The sequence below is a fragment of the Oryctolagus cuniculus genome, chromosome 1 (genome assembly GCF_964237555.1).
Source record: "Oryctolagus cuniculus chromosome 1, mOryCun1.1, whole genome shotgun sequence".
NCBI lineage: Eukaryota > Metazoa > Chordata > Mammalia > Lagomorpha > Leporidae > Oryctolagus > Oryctolagus cuniculus.
In genome coordinates, this window is record NC_091432.1 from 34,766,366 (window position 1) to 34,786,473 (window position 20,108).

The 20,108-nt window shown below is 37.9% G+C and overlaps 1 protein-coding gene across 23 annotated transcripts in view; it reads left to right on the forward strand.

Moving 5' to 3' along the window:
• The window catches only part of DCDC1 (doublecortin domain containing 1), a 557,706-nt gene that overhangs the window by 147,284 nt on the left and 390,314 nt on the right, over nucleotides 1-20,108 (forward strand). The window contains exon 11 of one of the 23 annotated variants that reach the window (XM_070071629.1): nucleotides 2,246-2,333. The exons of 20 other annotated variants lie outside the window; for them this stretch is intronic. In XM_070071629.1, the coding sequence (XP_069927730.1) occupies nucleotides 2,246-2,293 (48 nt within the window). In that variant the 3' untranslated portion in view covers nucleotides 2,294-2,333. Of the gene's footprint in view, nucleotides 1-2,240; nucleotides 19,224-20,108 lie in introns of those variants that run through there. 2 more of the 23 variants (XM_070071627.1, XM_051825475.2) reach the window with 2 other exon arrangements.

The following is a 20,108-nucleotide window of genomic DNA, read 5'->3' on the forward strand; positions in this document are numbered from 1 at the left end:
TTCTGATGTGATATTGGATGCTGTTTTTACTTTATTTTTATGAACTTTATGTTGAGTTAACAATATCCATATGAGGTTTTTTTATGATGCTTTCAAGAGTCCATATGTATCTTTGTCATTTGATCATGATGTGCCTCTTGTGTTTTTATTGAGGGTGTTTATCTGGCTGAAATATGTTGAGCTTCTTGGATATGTTGAGTTCTGTTCTCTGCCAATTTTTTTACCTTAATTTCATGAAATAGTTTTTCTATTCCTATCCTCTCTTTCCTGTTTTTCAGAAATCCAGCTGCACACATGTTAGTTTGCTTTTTTTTCCCCCAGTACTTTATCTCTGTGTGCTTCATTCTGTATTGTTTCTGTGGTAACCACCAGCCTGAGCTGGAGCATGAGTCATTTCCAATTCTGAAAGAAGTCATTAGCGAATAAATCTGCCTCGATAGCAGTTAACCTGGAATTAGGCATTTAATTTCAGAATTTCAAATATAAAAGGGAATTATAGTCTAAATACAAATATTGTCTTTCCTCTTATATACCCCAGGCTTGCTCCATAAATATTCCATTGTTAAGACTACCCCATCAGTTCAGATTTATTTCATCTCATTGTTTAATATTAGACTCTTCTCTTAAGTCAAATTATTCTAATCACTCTCCAGTGATTATACAATATTTTTTCTTAGCTTTGTGTTTCTCACAGTCCTGTATGGAATAAGAATGTACATCTCCTTTTTCTTTATTTTAAATTAATGAAATATTCCAGACATAAAAGATAAGTACAAACATTTGTGTAGCCTAGATCCAATCTGTCATATTCTTCCTTCAGTTTTTTTAAGGAAATAAAGCCTTCTTGTAAGATGAGACTATTATCATGGGTATCAAGGAATATTATATGTTTTGTATTATATATAGGTAATTGTTGCTTTTTTCATAATTTAAATGACATAAAATTCATTTTGCATTGCAACATTATATTTATTATTTGTATTTATGCTGATTCAGAATCTGTTATGCATTTTTTAACTGCTAGAGTATTTCGTTGAATGACTATACTATAATTACTTATCCATTTACTTGTTGGCAAACATTTGGTTCATTTCCAGATTGCTGTTACAAACTGTGTTTCTACAGATATTTGTGTATACTACTTCTTATGTCTATGTATTAAGATTTCTCCAGGGTATACACCTAGAAGTAAGAGTTGTGAAAATAGTGTCATTATCTTTTTTGGCTATTATGTATTAACATTGCATAACTATTGTATTAGTTTACACTTTTCCCAACAGTTGATATGATTCCCATTTGTTCTAATTTTTCCCACACATACATACATACATACATACGTGCAAATGTTCTGTGATTTCTTTGTCTAATAATAGTTAATGGTATGTATGAGCAATGCTATTGGAATCAACTAGGGTAATGTCATACTGTACTTAATAACCTTTCTCCTATTGTGTTACAATTACATTATTTGTTTCCTTATAATTTGCATAAATTATTTATTTAGGACAATGACTCAATGTAAATTATTGTCTATATGACTATATGGAATTCTTGATAAGTCTTTTAAGAAGGCTGAATTGATATAACTATTTCAGGATCATGTATATTGTTTTAACATGATAGTTTAAATATTTTATGACAGCCATTAGGACACCACATGGGATGCCTACATCCCATATTGGAGTACCTGGGTTCAAGTCCTGATTCTGCTCCCAGTTCCAGGTTTCTGCTAATGTATATCTTTGGAGGAAGCAGGTGATGGCTAAAGTGCTTAGGTCTCTGCCATCCATGTGGGAGAACTGCTTTTAGTTACTGGATCCTGGAATTGGCCTGGCCACACTTTGGCTATTTTAGTTATATGTGGAGTGAATCGGCAGTTGGGAGATTTCCCTCTTTCTCTCTCACTCTCACCCTGCCTTTCAAGCAAATATAGCTAGTTAATTGAAATATATAAACATTTCCTTATTTTGATTAATCCTAATTATATTACTTTCAAGATTAATCATTAATCATATACCTGTAATTAACCAACTACCTTTGTATGGGTTGAATATTTGTGTCTCCTCCCAAATTAATATGGTAAAGCCTCAACCTCCTGTGTTACTATATTTTGAGATAGGGCCTTTATGGAAATAATGAAGGTTAAATGAAGCCAAAATGGTAAGGCTATGATCTAGTAGCATTAGTATCCATATAAGAAGAGATACTAGAGCTTCCTTTCTCCCTTTCTCGTGGGAGAACACAGCTATCTCCAAGCCAGGAAGACCTGAAGAGACTCATCCCCAGAACTTGACTGTGGGGACACTTTGAGCTTGCCTTCCATCTTCAGAATGGTGAGAAAATAAGTTTCTGTTGTTAAACTGCACAGTGTATGGTATTTTGTTATAGTAGCTTGAGCTAAGAGTTTTTTAAACTAAGAATTAGAATATTACTGTAACTAAATGAGTAGAAACACTGTTGGAACTGGGTAATGGCAGTATCTAGAAGAGTTTTGAGACAATGCTCAAAATATTGAGATTATGAGTGGTTCTGGTGTGTCAAGTGGAAATGAGTAAGATGATATTGGAAACTGGATGAAAGGTGATCTTTGTTTGAGGTGGTGAAATTTTTGTGGCACTATGTTCTAGTGTTTTGTAGAAGGTAGAAATTTCCAGTGACAAAATTTGATATTAAGCTGAGGAGATTTATCAGCAAAGTGTTGGGAAGAGTCCTAGTTCCTCCTGACTGTTTACAGTAAAATGTAAAAAAAAAAAGAGAGATTTATAGAAGAAAGAACTTTTAAGCAAAAAAGAAATAAGCTTGAATAATTGGAAAATTTCCAGTCTTTCCATATGGACAGAAAGAGAGAGAGAGAGAGAGAGAGAGAGATCCTGTCCTGAAGAGATCACTAAGGATTTGGCTGAGCAACCATTTGATAAAGAGATTATGACTATGACTCAGCAACTTAATCAGCCATCTCAGCAGAGTTTGGGAATAAAGATGGAGCCATACCAATAGAGACAATGCCAAAAAAAGGGACAGAGTAAGTGAGACAGAGTTAAGGAAGGTTGTTAGGCTTCTTCTTGTTGTTGTTTTTTAAAAGATTTATTTATTTATTTCAAAGTCAGAGTTACACAGATACACACAGAGAGAAGGAGAGACAGAGAGAGAGAGAGGTCTTCCATCTTCTGGTTCACTCCCCAATTGGCTACAGTGGGCTGGAGCTGCACCAATCCTAAGCCAGGAGCCAAGAGCTTCTTCTGGGTCTCCCACACAGGTGCAGGAGACCAAGAACTTGGTCCATCTTCTGCTGCTTTCCCAGGCCACAGCTGTATTGGAAGTGGAGCAGCCAGGACTTGAACTGGCGCCCATATGGGATGCCTGGTGGCATAGGCTTTAGCCACTATGCCACAGAGCCTGCCCTGGCTTTTTGGGTTTTATAAGAAAAGGCCATTAAGCTCTTCTTCTAGGAATATGTACTGTCCTGAGGAAAAAGGGAGAAGGATCCACAAAGGCAATTCAGAGATCATTAGAGCTGCCACTCCCAGCACAGGCCCAGAGTACACAGACCCAGAGATCAAGAGTGTTTTGGCCTCAAAGTAGGGTGGAAAGAAAAGGGCCAGAGCTATGAGCACATCACTGGGCCTAGAAAGTGGAGTCTCTAACCAAAGAGGATTGTTTTTGAGCCTTAAGATTTAATGGAATTTGCCTTGCTAGGTTTTGGACTTGCTTGGGATACATGATCACTTCTGAGTTTTTTCCCTTTGGAATGGGAATATCTGAATGTCGCCTGACCACCATTGCATATTGGAAGTACATAATTTGTCCAGTTTCACAGGTTCACAGCTCAGAGGAATTTTCCTTCAGGATGAACTGTATTCCATGTCTTAGTCATATCTGATTTACATTATATTTAGTTGAAACTTTAGAAGTAATGCTGCAATGCAATGAATTGTGACTTTTGGGACTGTTGGAATGGAATGAATTTATTTTGTATGTGGGAAAGACATGACTTTTTGGGAGGCAAGAATGGAATTTCACAGACTTAGTGTTTGTGTATTCCCTACCTCCCAAATTCATATGTTGAAATCCCTATCCCTAATGTGACTGTATTTGGAGATAGGACCTTTATGGGAGTAATTAAGGTTAAATGTGGACACCATAGTAGGGCCCTGACCCTGTAGTGTTAATGTCATTAAAAGAAGAGCCACTATAGAGCCTTCTATCTTTGCTTCTTTTCTTCACTCCAACCTCCCTTTTCTCTATCCCTGTCTCTGTCTCTGTCTCTGTCTCTGTCTCTGTGTCTATGTCTGTGTTTTTCTCTGTCTCCCATGTGAGGAGAAGGCAGTCAGCTGAGAGCTGGGAAGAGATCTCTCATGAGACCTGGAGTAGGCTGACCTGCTTATATCAGACCTCCAGCCCTCTGAGGCAATGAGAACTTGTTGCTTAAGTCACCCAATCGATGCAATTCTCTTATGGAACCTTGGGCTAATAAATACAATTTTCTTGCTCAAATGCTCCTTTATACAAAATAGGTTTTTAAACATCAACAAAAAAATCATAGCTACATAAATCTCTAAAACATTCATCTGTGTTACATAAAATTTTAACAAAATACAAAGTGTGATTATAGCATAACATATCTTATTTAAAAAGCAAACAGTCATCAGAAACTACACAGCCTCTACATAGTACGTAGCCTGCAATCTTAGGTTAATTTAATAATACTGCCTCCCTCACGACCATTCTGGCTTTTTCTTAATTGCGTTCTTTTTGAATTTCATCAGTGATGACATTTTCATTGTTGTAAGGTGAATTTAAATTTTTGAAAATACAGAAAGCCGTTGTTGTCAAATCTGATGAAAAACAGTGTAAAGCACCACAAATCATTTCATTAAGAGCATACTTTGAGGCTAAGGAGACACTACGAATTTAATTCCTAGATAAATGTCACCCATTATTTGTTTCAGAGCATTTTCCACATGCTTCAACAGTTATATATATGAATCTTTATTGACAATTTTATATTATATTGAGTTTTATATGAACAATGCTATTTATGTCAAAGAAACAAAATTATCTTTGGTGATTTTTTTTTGTAGATTTATTTATTTGAAAGAATGACAGAGGAAGGTGGTGGGAGAGGAGGGGGAAGGGAGAGAGAGAGCTCAAAATGAGAGACCTTGTTTGCTGGTTCACTCCCCAATTGCTGCAACAGCTGGGTCTGGACCAGGCTAAATGCAGGAACCTGCAACTTCAACTCAGTCTCCCACATGGCTGGCAGGGGTCTACGACTTTAGTCATCTTTTGCTGTTTTCCCGGGCACATTAGCAGGGAGCTGGATAAGAAGCAGAGTAGCTGGAACTCCAACTGGTGGGATGCCAGCATCCCAAGAGGCACCACAATTTTGCACCACTGCACCACCCTTCATTGGTGATTTTGACCTGGATTTCTTAGAGTAAAGGGTACTAGTATCAAGTCTTTCCTCTTTATATTCACTCAAAATTCATGGAATATCTTCAGAGCAGCTTTTTTTTTTTTTCATTTTTTGTCCAAGCCAGTATTTGTTGCTGCTTAAGAATATGGATGCTAGAGTTGTATTGCCTGGGTTTAAGTCCAAACTATACTGTTTAATTGATTTGAAGGCATTGGACAAGTTAGTTAACCTCTCTTTTTGCTTTTGTCATCTGTAAAGTGGAGCTAGTGATAGGGTTGTTGTGAAATAACATCTGTGGGGGCCAGCACTGTGGCATAGTAGACTAAAGCCTCTGCCTGCCATGCTGGCATCCCATATGGGTGCTGGTTCAAGTCCTGGCTGCTCCTCTTCCAATCCAGCTCTCTGCTATGGCCTGGGAAAGCAGTGGAAGATGGCCCAAGTGCTTAGGCCCCTGCACCTGTGTGGGAGATCTTGAAGAAGCTCCTGGATCCTGGCTTCGGATGGCCAGCTCTGGCCATTGTGGCCATTTGGCAGTGAACCAGAGGATGGATGACATTTCTCTCTATCTGTAACTCTGCCTCTCAAATTAATAAATCTTTAAAATAACAAAAGAAATAACATCTGAAAACACTTAAAAATGAATGATCTCTGAAACTGGTAACATTTCTGGGTTCTTGGCACATAGTGAACAACAGATATTAGCTGCTATTTTTATTCTTATGATATCATCATCTCTTCTTTTATCCAACCAGTTGCCTTCTTTGTCAAGCATAGCACTCTTATTCTTAGTTGCATTCAGTGCATATTTGTCGATAAAACAATGAAAGAGTGAAAATCATTGTTCAAATTTTTATAAGTCAGATTTTTTACTAAATTTAACTTCTTGTCATTTCTTCCAATTATCAGTTTGTAGGCACTAAATACCATAACTTCAGCATTGTCTGACCTAAGTGGATTCTAAGCTTAAGAGCATCAGAATCACATAGGTACCATTCTGTTTTATTCAGGTTCAGAATATCTGGGCCACGATCAGGAGTCTAGTTTATTAAAAATATTTCCTTTGTGGGCATTTGGCACAGAGGTTCGGGTACTACTTGGGGTGCTGCATCCCATATGTCTGGGTTTGAGTCCTGGTTCCACTTCTGATTCTGGTTTCTTGCTGAGGCACACCCTGGGAGGCATGATTATGATTCTTGTCACCCATGTGGGAGACCCACACTGAGCTCTGGGCTCGTGGTTTTGTTCTGGCCCAGCCTCAGCCAGAACAGCCTCAGCTGTTTCTGGGCATTTGGGAAGTGAACCAGTAAACGGTAGCTCTCTCTCTGCCCATCTCTGTCTTTCAAATAAATAAGTAAATATAAATAAATAAATAAATAAATAAATAAATAAATAAATAGTGCTCCAGAGATGATTCTGTTATTCAGCTAGGCTGAAGTATCACGAGAATCTTCTCTATGCTCTTAATGAACTTTTTGAGATAATTTTCTTCTTTTTAAAAAGATTATTTGTTTATTTCAAAGGCAGATTTACAGAATGAGAGGGAGAGACAAACAGAGATCTTCTGTCTGCTGATTCACTCCCTAAATGACCACAGCAGCCAGAACTAGGCCAGGCTGAAGCCAGGAGCCGCAAATGTGGCAGGGGCATTTTCCACTGCTTTCTTAGGAGCATTAGTGGGGAGCTGTATCTGAAGTGATGTAGCCTGGACTTGAACTGGCACCCGTATGGGATGCCCACGTGGCAGGCAGCAGCTTAACCTACTGTGCCACAGTAGCAGTCCCCTGAGATATGTTTTTAAGAGTCTACTTTTTGATGTTATCTCTTCCAGCTTCTTCTACAAGTCATATATTGTTTTACAGATTTTATTCACCTGCAGATAATTTTTTAAATTAAATTTATTCTAAAATTTTTACTCTTTTTTTAAACTGTTATTTTTGTTTTTACTATAAGCATTTATTTTCAGTGTAAGCTTTGTGGTGTGTGCCTGGGTATGTGTGAGTCTAGCGCTATCTCAGGCGTGGCTGACCAGCCTTCAGAGCACGGTTGCCCCGGTCAAAGCCTGTTTAGACTTGTCCTTGCTATGATCACTCCTTCTGCACTTCTTCCAGCCATGCATGAGAATCAGCACCACTACTTAAAAGCAGCACCTTCCATCTGAAATTGAGATTTGATTGTTGTTTTCATCCTTGTTTATACTCCTGTGGAACTGTGGCCTTTTTGCTTGTTTTATATTGTGCCTTTTTGCTTGTTTTATATTGTGGTTAGTTGTGCATTAAGCCTGTGAATATAGAGTGGACTAAAATTATGTTTTTGCAAAAATTAAAGAAAAAAGGAAGGGAAGAGGGAGATTGAAGGAAGGAAGGAGGCAGGGAGCAAAGTATGGTTATGTTAAATGGTACCTATGAAATAAATGAAATATCTTCTCTTTATATTAATAAAAAGTAAAAAAAAATCTGCTATCCAATTGCAGCAAAATTGTCTCAGTTCACCAAATTTTACTAAAAATCAGGACTTGCCCATATAATTGGGATGTTTTACAGATTCTTTAACATTGAAAGTCAGAATATGGGGTTGAAGCATGAATACTTTTCAGAGAGTGAATTTCTAATCCTCTCCAAACCATCATCTATGTGACATTTAGCTGTTACATCGTCTCTCATTGTAACTCCTTTTCCTTTCAAAGAAGTACATTTATGCTGATACTATAAAAAAGTAGAATTTAGTTCTTGAAGCCCTCTGCAAATGTCATTGGACATTGGATGGTAAATGTAACCCAGATAGCATAATGTCAGGAAAAATAAAAATCAAAGCAACTTTCTAATGACAATAGCTTTTAAAAAGTTCTATCTATTTAAAGAAAACAGCATTTAGTTACATTTAGGTAGAAACATAGAAAGCAGAATTTGATACTGTTTCTAGTGATAGCATCTGGATGTTTTCTTTCGGAGATATTTCTGGTTTCTTATTGTATGACTAATTTGTAGATGGATTATATGAACTGCATATATTATTATTATTATTATGTATTATTTCCTTTGTATTCATATATACTCTATTCATTTGTGACCTTACTTAATAAGGTTTCCAAAAATCTACTTGACTTATTTATAACTGTCTAGATCAGAAAATGTAAGAACTCTTAAACTGACTTAAACACATTTTCAAGTCCATATATTTCAGCTTATATTTACAAACAAGCCTAACTATTATCAAATGTGCAAAGCAGCACAAACCAAAAGTAAAGACATTGAACTCACGTCTTACTATAGTTTCTTTATCTCCTAGAAAGAGTTGCTTACTTTCACGTCTGTGAAATGTTAACATTTGAGTGTGGTCCTACCCCCTTTTCTGTTCCCTCCCTCTCCATGTTGTAGGCTTAGATGGGGGGCAGGAGAAGCAAGTTGCCTCAGTAGGGTGGATTCTCAACCCTTCTCTGAATCTTAGGCCAACTGATAAACATGTTTGTTGAAATAAAATTAACTTGTAATGTTAATTACAAAAAAAATTAGATATCAATTATTCAGGAAGAAAAGGAACTGATTTATGCTTTGGAAGGACCTTTGTAAGAACCACTCTGCCTTCTCTAAGGGTGAAAGCAGGAAATCAGCAGTCTAGGCCCTCAGCATGAGGTTCAAGGGAAGGAAAATGGGCTATGTCTTTTAAAGCCTAAGCCACACACAATCTCTGTTCCCTACTGGGAAATCTAGGTCTTAGAGTGACCACACCGTCTGGGTTTATGTGAGGTAAATATTGGAATGGCTGATTTCTTCTGCATGAAACTTGAAGCATCTGCCTTGAGATTGTGACATCCGGGTGCCTTGACTGATGTGGTCTAAGAATACCCAGGTGGGCCAGCGCTGTGGCAGAGCAGGTTAAAGCCCTGGCCTGCAGCCAGCATCCCAGATGAGCACCGGTTTGAGTCCTGACTGCTCTACTTCTGATCCAGCTTCCTGCTAATGAGCCTGGGAAAGCAGAGGAGGATGGCTTGGGCCCCTGCACCCACGTGGGAGACCCGAAACTGTTGTTTCCTAGCTTCAAATTGGCTCAGTTCCAGCCACTGGGGGAGTGAACCATTGGATGGAAGACCTCTCTTTTCTCTATCTCTACCTCTCTCTGTAATTCTTTCAAATGAATAAAATAATCTTTTTTTTTAAAGTCCCAATTTTTTAAAAAAAGAATACCTAGGGTTTTTTTTTTTTTGTAAGTTTAATTTAATTTTTTTAAGGGAGTGAGGGAGGAAGAGAGAGAGAGAGAGAGAGAGAGAATCTTCTATCTGCTGGTCACTCACCATTCATCTACTTGATCTGTCCCTTTTATAAATGGATTCTGTCCACAACTGTAGTGGAGCAAGTCCAAGTATTTCTTAAGGGTGTTAAGTAGCATTTTAACTTATCTATAGAGTCTACAATCTGAATTCAAGTAGTACAGGCTTTATTGCATAACTTCACACCAAAGTTTTTCTATCTATGTATTATAAATCAACAATTGATTTTAAACTTTCCAGGTCCTAAACAGTAGGAGATATGTATATCTAATTCTGTGTCAATCATCTAATTGTGTATATCTTCTACAATCTCATGAAATCAGAGGGAAATAATATTGATACTCACATTTATAGTTGCTACCTCTTTATGCCTAGATTAGAAGCGATTTCACTGTTTTTCTGCGATTCTTCTCTTTTGAAGTTTCTTGGTGTCCTTTCCTATTAATACTTCTTAGTAGGGACTATCTCATTGCATTAGTGAAGCTGTGCTAACGACTCTAATTGCTAAAGGGACTGGGTCAGGAACTCCACCACTTTCTGCCCGAGATGTTCCTTGGCTCTGCATGGCAGAAGTATGGGACAGGCAGCTTTGTCAAACCACAGATAAGTCTCTGTGACACTCTGCTCTCCCAGAGCATTAACTGCCTATTTGCCTTAAGCTTATGAAACTAATAAAGGGTGCTCCAGAATGTCTTTGCAGAACAAAACTGGCCTCTCTAAAAGGAGACTTGCTGTTTTTGTTTTAGTCTGAGAAGTCGCTGATAAGTTTTAAATGACAGTTAAAAGATTTTAAAATTTTGGCTAAATGTGGACTTTCTAAGTACATGTATGCACAACATACATGTATACATTATGCATGCATATCTCATAGCTATAAAATATACAGAATAATATCTAATTACAATACCAGTTTCGACAGAAATTTATATTTTAGTTGCTTACACTTTTGAATTTGCTTAAATTTAATTTTTTAAAATATGGAAATTTTAACCCTATTTTGGTTATGAACTTGATTAAAGAACTCACCCACATTCATATTTATACATCAGTCAAATAAATAACCTAAAATGACCTGTTTAACTTTGACTTATATGACATCAATATTTTAAAATATTAAATATATAAAAATATTAACTTGTTCCATATTTATTTACAAAAGTATTTATATTCATTTGTTTCTTATATTAGTTCAATTATTAAAGGCAAAAAGCATAAATTACCCTAAATTAGCATGTGTTTTAGCTACATTTTAGAACAAATAATCTCTTTCCTTAGGGAACTAAAATGATAAAAACACATTTCCTTTATCTTATTTGTAACCTGTAATTTCTGAAGACCAATTTAAGGTATATTGTCTCTTCAAATGAGATTAAATTAGACCTCAGTCATCTGTTTCCTGTCACTTCCTATTATTTTATACTTGTTCATCAATCCTTTGGGGAAATCAATGACTGTGTGACTCTGATTAGCATAATGCTCAGTGAGGGCGTGGTCAGAAGGCGCTCATCACCACACTGTTGTTCTTACCAATCTCTGGTTCACTGTTATTCCCACTGGATCCTGCCCCAGAATAGCAGAATGAATGTGTCTCTTAAAAAACATAATTTAAAAATTTTTAAATGTTTAAACCTACTTTTATATAACAGATTTTGAAATGTAGTTTTTGTTGTTCATTATTTTATGCCTCATCCACAAAATTTCTTATAGTTGAAGTATTAATTAATGTTGCAGGATTTTCACTTCAGTAACTCCATGTGCAGATGACCTCATTTTAAAATGGTCTTGGGGATTATATATATACACATTTCTAATTATGGAGACGTACTGTTTGCAATAGTAGAAAGAATCAAGTCCCCATGTGGTCACCTGGTGACCTTATTTTGTTGAAAACAGCTCTTCTTTTCCACAATGAATTAGTATTTTTAGCTCATTTTTGAAATATAGATTTTCTACCTTAAGTGACTAAATATCACTGAAATAAAAATCACTGAAATTTTAAAGTATAAAGTGAAAATCTCCTCACCAAAATTATTCCTCAGCAATAAATGGTATTAATAATACTTTCTAGGCATTTATGTATACATATTCATATATATATATATCTTCATACACAAAACATAATTCATATTCTTTTTTTGCAAGTAATCTTTTGTGTCTTATTTTATTATTTACTCTACCATAGACCTATTTCAATGTCATTACATAGAAAATGACCACTTTTAATGAACGTGTATTTTACTGTGTTAGGCTTTTGGGAATAGAATAACTTCTTTAGATAGACGTAGGAGCCATTCAGCCATTAAAATCCAATTTTCACTTTACTATTGATAAGGCTAACTTTAGGTAGATAGTTTTTTTTTTTTTTTTTTTTTTTTTTTGACAGGCAGAGTGGACAGTGAGAGAGAGAGACAGAGAGAAAGGTCTTCCTTTTGCCGTTGGTTCACCCTCCAATGGCCGCTGCGGCCAGCGCTCTGTGGCCGGCGCATCACGCTGATCCGAAGCCAGGAGCCAGGTGCTTCTCCTGGTCTCCCATGTGGGTGCAGGGTCCAAGTACTTGGGCCATCCTCCACTGAATTCCCAGGCAATGGCAGAGAGCAGGCCTGGAAGAGGGGCAACCAGGACAGAATCCGGCACCCGGACCGGGACTAGAACCCGGTGTGCCAGCGCGGCAAGGTGGAGGATTAGCCTATTGAGCCAGGGAGCCGGCCAGGTAGATAGTTTTGACATGAGATTGGAATTTACCTACTCAGTTCAAAGTGGAAAAACTGAAGAACTGTATGTCTTCCCTGGAGAACAGCAAATAATTGTCCTGTCAGAGAAAGAAAAGCATTCCAATGGGAGTTGGGGGGGGGGGATTGGAGCGAGAGAGAGAGACAGAGAGACAGAGAGACAGAGAGATATATGAGTTGGTGATTTATATAGACAGTGACCTTATCAATGAGCATTATCTGTGCCCTGCTCATCCGATAGCAAAGGACGAATAAGGGGTAGAAAGACTGGCGGTTCTTCCTGGGAGGGTAGAGGCGTTTAGTAGTGTTCCCTCTTCACCTGGTACAAGTTGAACACATCTTACATAATAGTTATACATAACTACTGTTGGACGTGGAGGTTACTGTGAACTTCCACTACAATGAACAATGCTGTGCTTGACTTGATATTCTTATACAATTTTGCATATGCCTGCTAGTAACACTGAGCATGAATTCCTAGAATTAGAATTATTGAAACAAATAGTATACATGTTTAATTTCCATCAAATATTGATTAATAGCTCAAAAAGAAATTTGAGCTCACCTCCATTGTATCCAAAAGAAGAATTCATGTGCCATTTTCATGCATCTTCGCTTTCATTCAGCTGTATCAGCCTGATAAATGAAAAGTTCTCTCTCCTAAAAACATCTGTTGATTATTAGTGAAGATGAATATATTTCTGTGTGTCTATTGGTCATTTGTATTTCTTTTATAATTCAATCATTCATATCTTTGTCCAAGTAGCTATATCCATCTTTCTCTTACTGAGTTCTTAGTATTCTTTATGGGTTTGGTATATTTAAATTTCCTGTCATTTAGAAATGTAATACATTTAACCCTAAGTTGTCATTTGTCTCTTGCATTTCCTATTATCCTTTGATATATAGTATTTAAATTTCTATTTAATCACCTCTGACACTTTTCAAAAAGTTTTTTAATCATGCTAAGCAAATTTCCACATTCTAACAGTATAATCCCTACACGATATTTTTATTTTTTAGATTTATATCTGGAATTTATATAGCATTTATTTCTACAGTTTTGCCGAGAGTATAAATGCTCACACATGAACACTATGAAAATTGATTCAATTATTTATGTTGTAGAACTTCTAAAAGTATTAGTTAACTGTTTACCTGATTTTTTTGTTTGTTTGTTTGTTTTGTTTTGGACAGGCAGAGTGGACAGTGAGAGAGAGAGACAGAGAGAAAGGTCTTCCTTTACTGTTGGTTCACCCTCCAATGGCCGCCGCGGCCGGCGTACCGTGCCGATCCGAAGCCAGGAGCCAGGAGCTTCCTCCGGGTCTCCTGTGGGGTGCAGGGTCCGAGCACTTGGGCCATCCTCCACTGCACTCCCTGGCCACAGCAGAGAGCTGGCCTGGAAGAGGGGCAACTGGGACAGAATCCGGCACCCCAACCGGGACTAGAACCCGGTGTGCCGGCGCCGCAAGGTGGAGGATTAGCCTAGTAAGCCGCGGTGCCGGTCTGTTTACCTGTTTTTAAGCTCATAAATGAGTTTAAGTTTTCCATCAGACTTTGTATTGAATTTAATCTATATACACCTATCAGATTCCACATTATGAATTCCTGATACAGAAAATACAGAAGGAAAACTGTTTCATTTGACACCATGTATGCAGCAGGCTTTAACAATATTGAAAGTAATTGTTCAATTTTATTTTTTTAGATTAAAAAACAAAGTTTCTAGATATGTCTATAATTAGTTAACACATGAGAGATTGATCCAGGAAGCATGTTTAACTCATATCATATTGAAATTACCTCCAAAAAACTAATGACTTTGAACTTAAAACAATGGAAGTGGGAATGGGGAGATGAGGGAAGTAATTAAAAAAACAAGCTATGCAGTTGGGATGGAAATAGCAGCCACTGATTTGGGGGTTACAGCTGTGTATATATAAATATTTGTTTCTGATAAATATAGGTGGCCTTAAATAAATAGGAGAATGAGTCTTGTAAATTTAAATCACACAGTCTTTATCATAATAATAATTATTATACATTGGTATATTTTTATTGCTAGGCTATTTCAAAATATCCTGTGAGAAATATGCAAGCTATCGCTATGTACAATCTAGCTCTGATTCTCAAGCTCAGCCTGCTTAAGGGACATGGACTCTAGGGTGTGCTCATTGAGTCATGGGTGATGATCATCTATAGATGATAACAACTCCTTTATCTAAAGTTTGAAAGTCAGAAATGTCTTCCGAAGTAGCTCATCCATGAACCAAGCAAATTAGACCTCTTGAAAACTGGACTTCGGAAGAAATTATGCAGCTTGCCTGCCTAAGGGAAGGAAGAGATTCTAGGGTAATACCGACATGTATCCATTCATGGGTTAAGGGAAGCAGTAGAATACACAGATTAAGAGTCAGACTTCATGCACTAAAATCTTCACTCTGCCTCTTAACAGGGACTGTGAGTAAGATACTTTGTTTCTGCCTCAGGATTTTAAAAAATTAAATGGCTATATCTGCAGGGTTCTGTGATGATTCATGAGTTAATATAACTGAAGGTCTGGGAAAGGGTTTGTCCCATTCCGAGCTCCCTTAGGACTTAAATAAATGCTAGCTGTTACTCATCCAGTTAGCAAGCATTCCTTTAGTATCTGCCTATTCGAGCCTCATGCATGAGTGTAGTGCTTCATCAGAACTGGAAACAATTAGTAGTTAGTGATGTAGAGCATCTTCAGCCACGTAAAAGCGCTTGTTACTGAAGAGCCACTCTGTCTTTCCTTGGGAGGACACTAGATTGTGTCATTCAAGAAGTAAAGGAAATTAAGGTATTTCTGGCAGCTTGAAGAATTGATGCACCAATTTCTTGTGTATATTTGCAGGATGATTGACATGAGTATGGGAGAAGCTTAGATTTACCGTGTACCATCCATGTTGCAAATACTGATAGACATTTATGTTTGCTTGTTCATTAATAATAAAAGTGAAATGAAGAAGAAATGACTTGTTTTCTCTGATCCCACCTTATCTCATTGTCTGGTGGTGTGAATTTCCCTCTTTCTCATGTTTTCCTGTAACTCTGTGCAGTGGCGTCTCTCACTTTCATGCTTATTCCTCTATTCCAGACGAAATATTTGTACAACTCTTTTATGTTTTTGAAATACTTTCGTAGCATTCCCCTCTGTTGCTAAACAACTCACAAGGAGAGATTGTATTCTCTACCTTGAGTTTCTCTCGACTTAATCATTGATCAGCCTCATAATGTTTGATTCAATAAGTCTCTGACAACTCTTGCTCAGTCACTTTTGACTGAAATCTGCAATGACATAGATGCTCTCTGAGGTATGTCAACAATCCATTGATGGTGCTGTGGCGAAGCGCGTAAAGCTGTTGCCTGCTGCACCAGCCTCTCATATGGGTGCCGGTTCAAATCCTGCCTGCTCCACTTCCGATCCAGCTCTCTGCTATGGCCTAGGAAAGCAGTAGAGATGGCCCCAGTCCTTGGGCCCCTGGATCCACGTAGGAGACCTGGAAGAAGCTCCTGGCTTCTGGCTTTGGATCAGCACAGCTCTGCCCATTGCAGCCATTTGGGGAGTGGACCAACAGATGGAAGATCTCTCTCTCCTCCTCTGCCTCTGCTTTTGTGTAACTCTGCCTTTCAAATAAATAAATAAATCTTAAAAAAATACACTGTAGATGTTCCAGGACTTTTTATTTCATTTAATTTGTTCTTTAATCTTTTTAATACAGTTAATTTACTAAATGTTAAAAAGGCTACCAATGGAACAGAATAGAAACACCAGAAATCAACCCAAACATCTACAACCAACTTATATTTGATCAAAGATCTAAAACCAATTCCTGGAGCAAGGACAGTCTATTCAACAAATGGTGCTGGGAAAACTGGATTTCCATATGCAGAATCATGAAGCAAGACCCCTACCTTACATCTTACACAAAAATCCACTCAACATGGATTAAAGATCTGAATCTATTACCTGACACCATCAAATTATTAGAGAACATTGGAGAAACCCTGCAAGATATAGGAACAGGCAAAGACTTCTTGGAAAAGACCCAGGAAGCACAGGCAGTCAAAGACAAAATTAACAATTGGATTTGCATCAAATTTAGAAGTTTCTGTACTGCAAAAGAAACAGTCAGGAGAGTGAAGAGACAACCAGCAGAATGGGAAAAAATATTTGCAAACTATGCAACTGATAAAGGGTTGATAACCAGAATCTACAAAGAGATCAAGAAACTCCACAACAACAAAACAAACAACCCACTTAAGAGATGGGCCAAGAACCTAGACATTTTTCAGAAGAGGAAATACAAATGCCTAACAGGCACATGAAAAATATGTTTGGGATCTTTAGCTGTCAGGGAAATGCAAATCAAAACCACAATGAGGTTTCACCTCACCCCAGTTAGAATGGCTCACATACAGAAATCTACCAACAACAGATGCTGGCGAGGATGTGATACTAACCCACTGTTGGTGGGAATGCAAACTGGTAAAGCCACTATGGAAGTCAGTTTGGAGATTCCTCAGAAACCTGAATATAACCCTACCATACAACCCAGCCATCCCACTCCTTGGAATTTGCCCAAAAATTAAATTGGCAAACAAAAAAAGCTGTCTGCACCTTAATGTTTATTGCAGCTCAATTCACAATAGCTAAGACCTGGAACCAACCCAAATGCCCATCAACAGTAGACTGGATAAAGAAATTATGGGACATGTACTCTATAGAATACTATTCAGCAGTAAAAAACAATGAAATCCAATCATTTGCAACAAAATGGAGGAATCTGGAAAACGTCATGCTGAGTGAAATAAGCCAGTCTCAAAGGGACAAATATCACATGGTCTCCCTGATTGTTGACAACTAACTGAGCACCTAAAAGGAAACCTGTTGAAGTGAAATGGACACTATGAGAAACAATGACTTGATCATTCCTTATCCTGACTATAGAGGAACAACTTACTACTTTAATTAACACACAACTATTCCTAGGTGTTTAAATTTAACTGAAAAGTGATCCCCATTAAATATAAGAGTGGGAATAAGAGAGTTTGGCACATGCTCAATTGGGCTTACCCCTAATGGTAGAGTTAGAAACGTGCCAGAGGATTCCAATTCAATCCCATCAAGGTAGCATGTACCAATTCCATCTCATTAGTCAAAGCGATCAGTTTCAGTTCATAATTGATCATAATGATAGGATTAAGAGTCAAAGGGATCACATAAACAAGACTAGTGTCTGCTAATGCTAACTGATAGAATTAAGAAGGAGAGAACAATCCAACATGGGAAGTAGGATACACAGCAGACTCATAGAATGGCAGATGTCCTAAACAGCACTCTGGTCTCAGAATCAGCCCTTAAAGCATTTGGATCTGGCTAAAAAGCCCATGGGAGTATTTCCGGCATAGAAAGCCAAGACACTCTGGAAAAAAAAATGACCTAAATGGAAGATCTCTGTGAGATCCCAGCGGAAAGAATGGGCCATCAAAGAAGGAGGTAACTTTCTCTGAAGGGAGGAGAGAACTTCCATTTTGACTATGACCTTGTCTAAATAAGATCGGAGTTGGTGATCTCAAAAGGCTTCCATAGCCTTGACAACTCATGACAAGAACCTAGGGTGATTACTGACGCCATAAACAAGAGTGTCAATTGTTAAATCAACAGCAGGAGTCCCTGTGCACTTACTCCCCATGTAGGATCTCTGTCCTTAATGTGTTGTATTATGTGAATTAACGGTATAACTAGTTCTCAAACAGTGCTTTATACTTTGTGTTTCTGTGTGGGTGCAAACTGTTGAAGTCTTTACTTAGTATATACTAAATTGATCTTCTGTATGTATAAAAAAAAGGCTAACAGTGCTCTTTAAATCCAGTTAAAATCATTTGAATTTACTTCCCTCCTCAAGTTTGTCTATAATATTTGTCACTATTTCCTTGATTTTGACGCTTTCTCCTCCCTGGATTTTGGGGGAATCTTCTGGTTGTATTTCTACTCTCAGAGCTTCCATCTGTGCTTTCCTTTCTAAAATATCTGCCTCTCTCCACCCACATATGTTTCTTTAGATGACTCATACTTAACTTGCTTATGTTCAAGAAAATTTGTTCTTGTTTAGCTTCAACAGCTTCTCATCAACCTCTATGCTAGTGACTGAAAGCTTGGTATTTCTTCAGTTACTACCTATTTAGATTAAACCTCTGAATTCTCAGGTATCCATCGAACATCAAGTTACCCTGACACCTTAAATTCTATATTCATTGGCATGTATTTATTTGAGTACCTAATTTCTGCCAAGAACTCTGGGAATTGAACTATGTAAAAGTATGTAAGACTGAGTTCTTGTCTTAAAGAGGGGGGAAGCAGAAAATATAAACAAATAAACAAGTTAATTTTACATGTTATGAAATGATATCAAGAGCATAAATAGGGAGCTTTTTCAGAGTATGGCTAGGGGGTTGAGTTTTGTTGATAGGACTGTCCATGGGAAGGTGATAATTCTAGTTAGTAGGAACTGGAATAATAAGAACAATTCAGTCATATGAACTTCTGGTGGAAAGAGTTTCCTAAGAAGCAACAAGAGCAATAAATCACAAAGACCTTAATGAAAGACAAAGTGGTGCATTTGAGGGACAGAGGAATAAAGCATTGAGGCTATATGGGAATTTTTTTTAGCATGATAAGGAGTTTGTTTTTTATCCTTAGAAGATATTGGAGAATTTTGAGTTTGGAAGTTATGTGATCTGAAAATGTTGACTTCCATGTGGAGGAGAAAATATAAGAAGATTAGTGTGGGGAGCAATTGGGAGCAACTCGGACTAGACTAAGTTACTGGAATTAAGACTTATTCTATGCATCTGCTCTCCCACAATATGGCGCTGGGAGAGGAGGAAACAGCTTCTACACAGCTGCCTCCAGTTCAACCAATAGACTGTGGGACCTGCTCCTGATTGGAGGAGAGCAGCGTACTCAGCGTGTGGGTAGCAGAGTTGGGATTGGTGGAAGAGGACTATAAAGGAGGAGAGAGACAACATGCACCAGGAACATCTATCTGAAGGAACACCTGTGCAGCCCCCGAGAGAGCCGGCCGGCGGTGTGCCGCTCCCCCGCGGAAGTGGGGAAAGTGGCAGGGGGAACCGCCCTTCCACGGAGGTGGAAGGGTCGGTAGCCAACCCGGGAAGAACCAGCAGCAAACCCGGGAAGGGCCGAGCAGACAAAAGAACAGCGCAGGGTCCTGTGTCGTTCCTCCACGAAGAGGGGGAGCGACAATTAGAGAGGAGACAAACTACTTATGAGGCTGCTGAAGTATCTAGGCAGAGGTTGGTTTGCATAGGTCATGTTGTCAGAATTATGAGGAATTATAAGACTCAGGATATACTTTGCAAATAGACAAGAAAGAATATACTATTGATTTGGACTTTGATTGTGAGGGAAAGACAAAAATGGAAAATTATCCTACTTCTTTGGCTCAAGCCCCAATTATTGGCCTCCTCTACTGGAATGAGGAATAGGGTGATGAAAGGGGTATGTGCTATTAGATAGTCAGCAAAAGGTGCTGAGTAGGAAATTGGATAGACAGAGAAGAGATAGAAGTGAGAGATACAAGTTTGGAAACTATTAACATATAGATAAAATTTTAAAATGCGGAAATGGTTGTGATCACCAGGGGGGAATTAG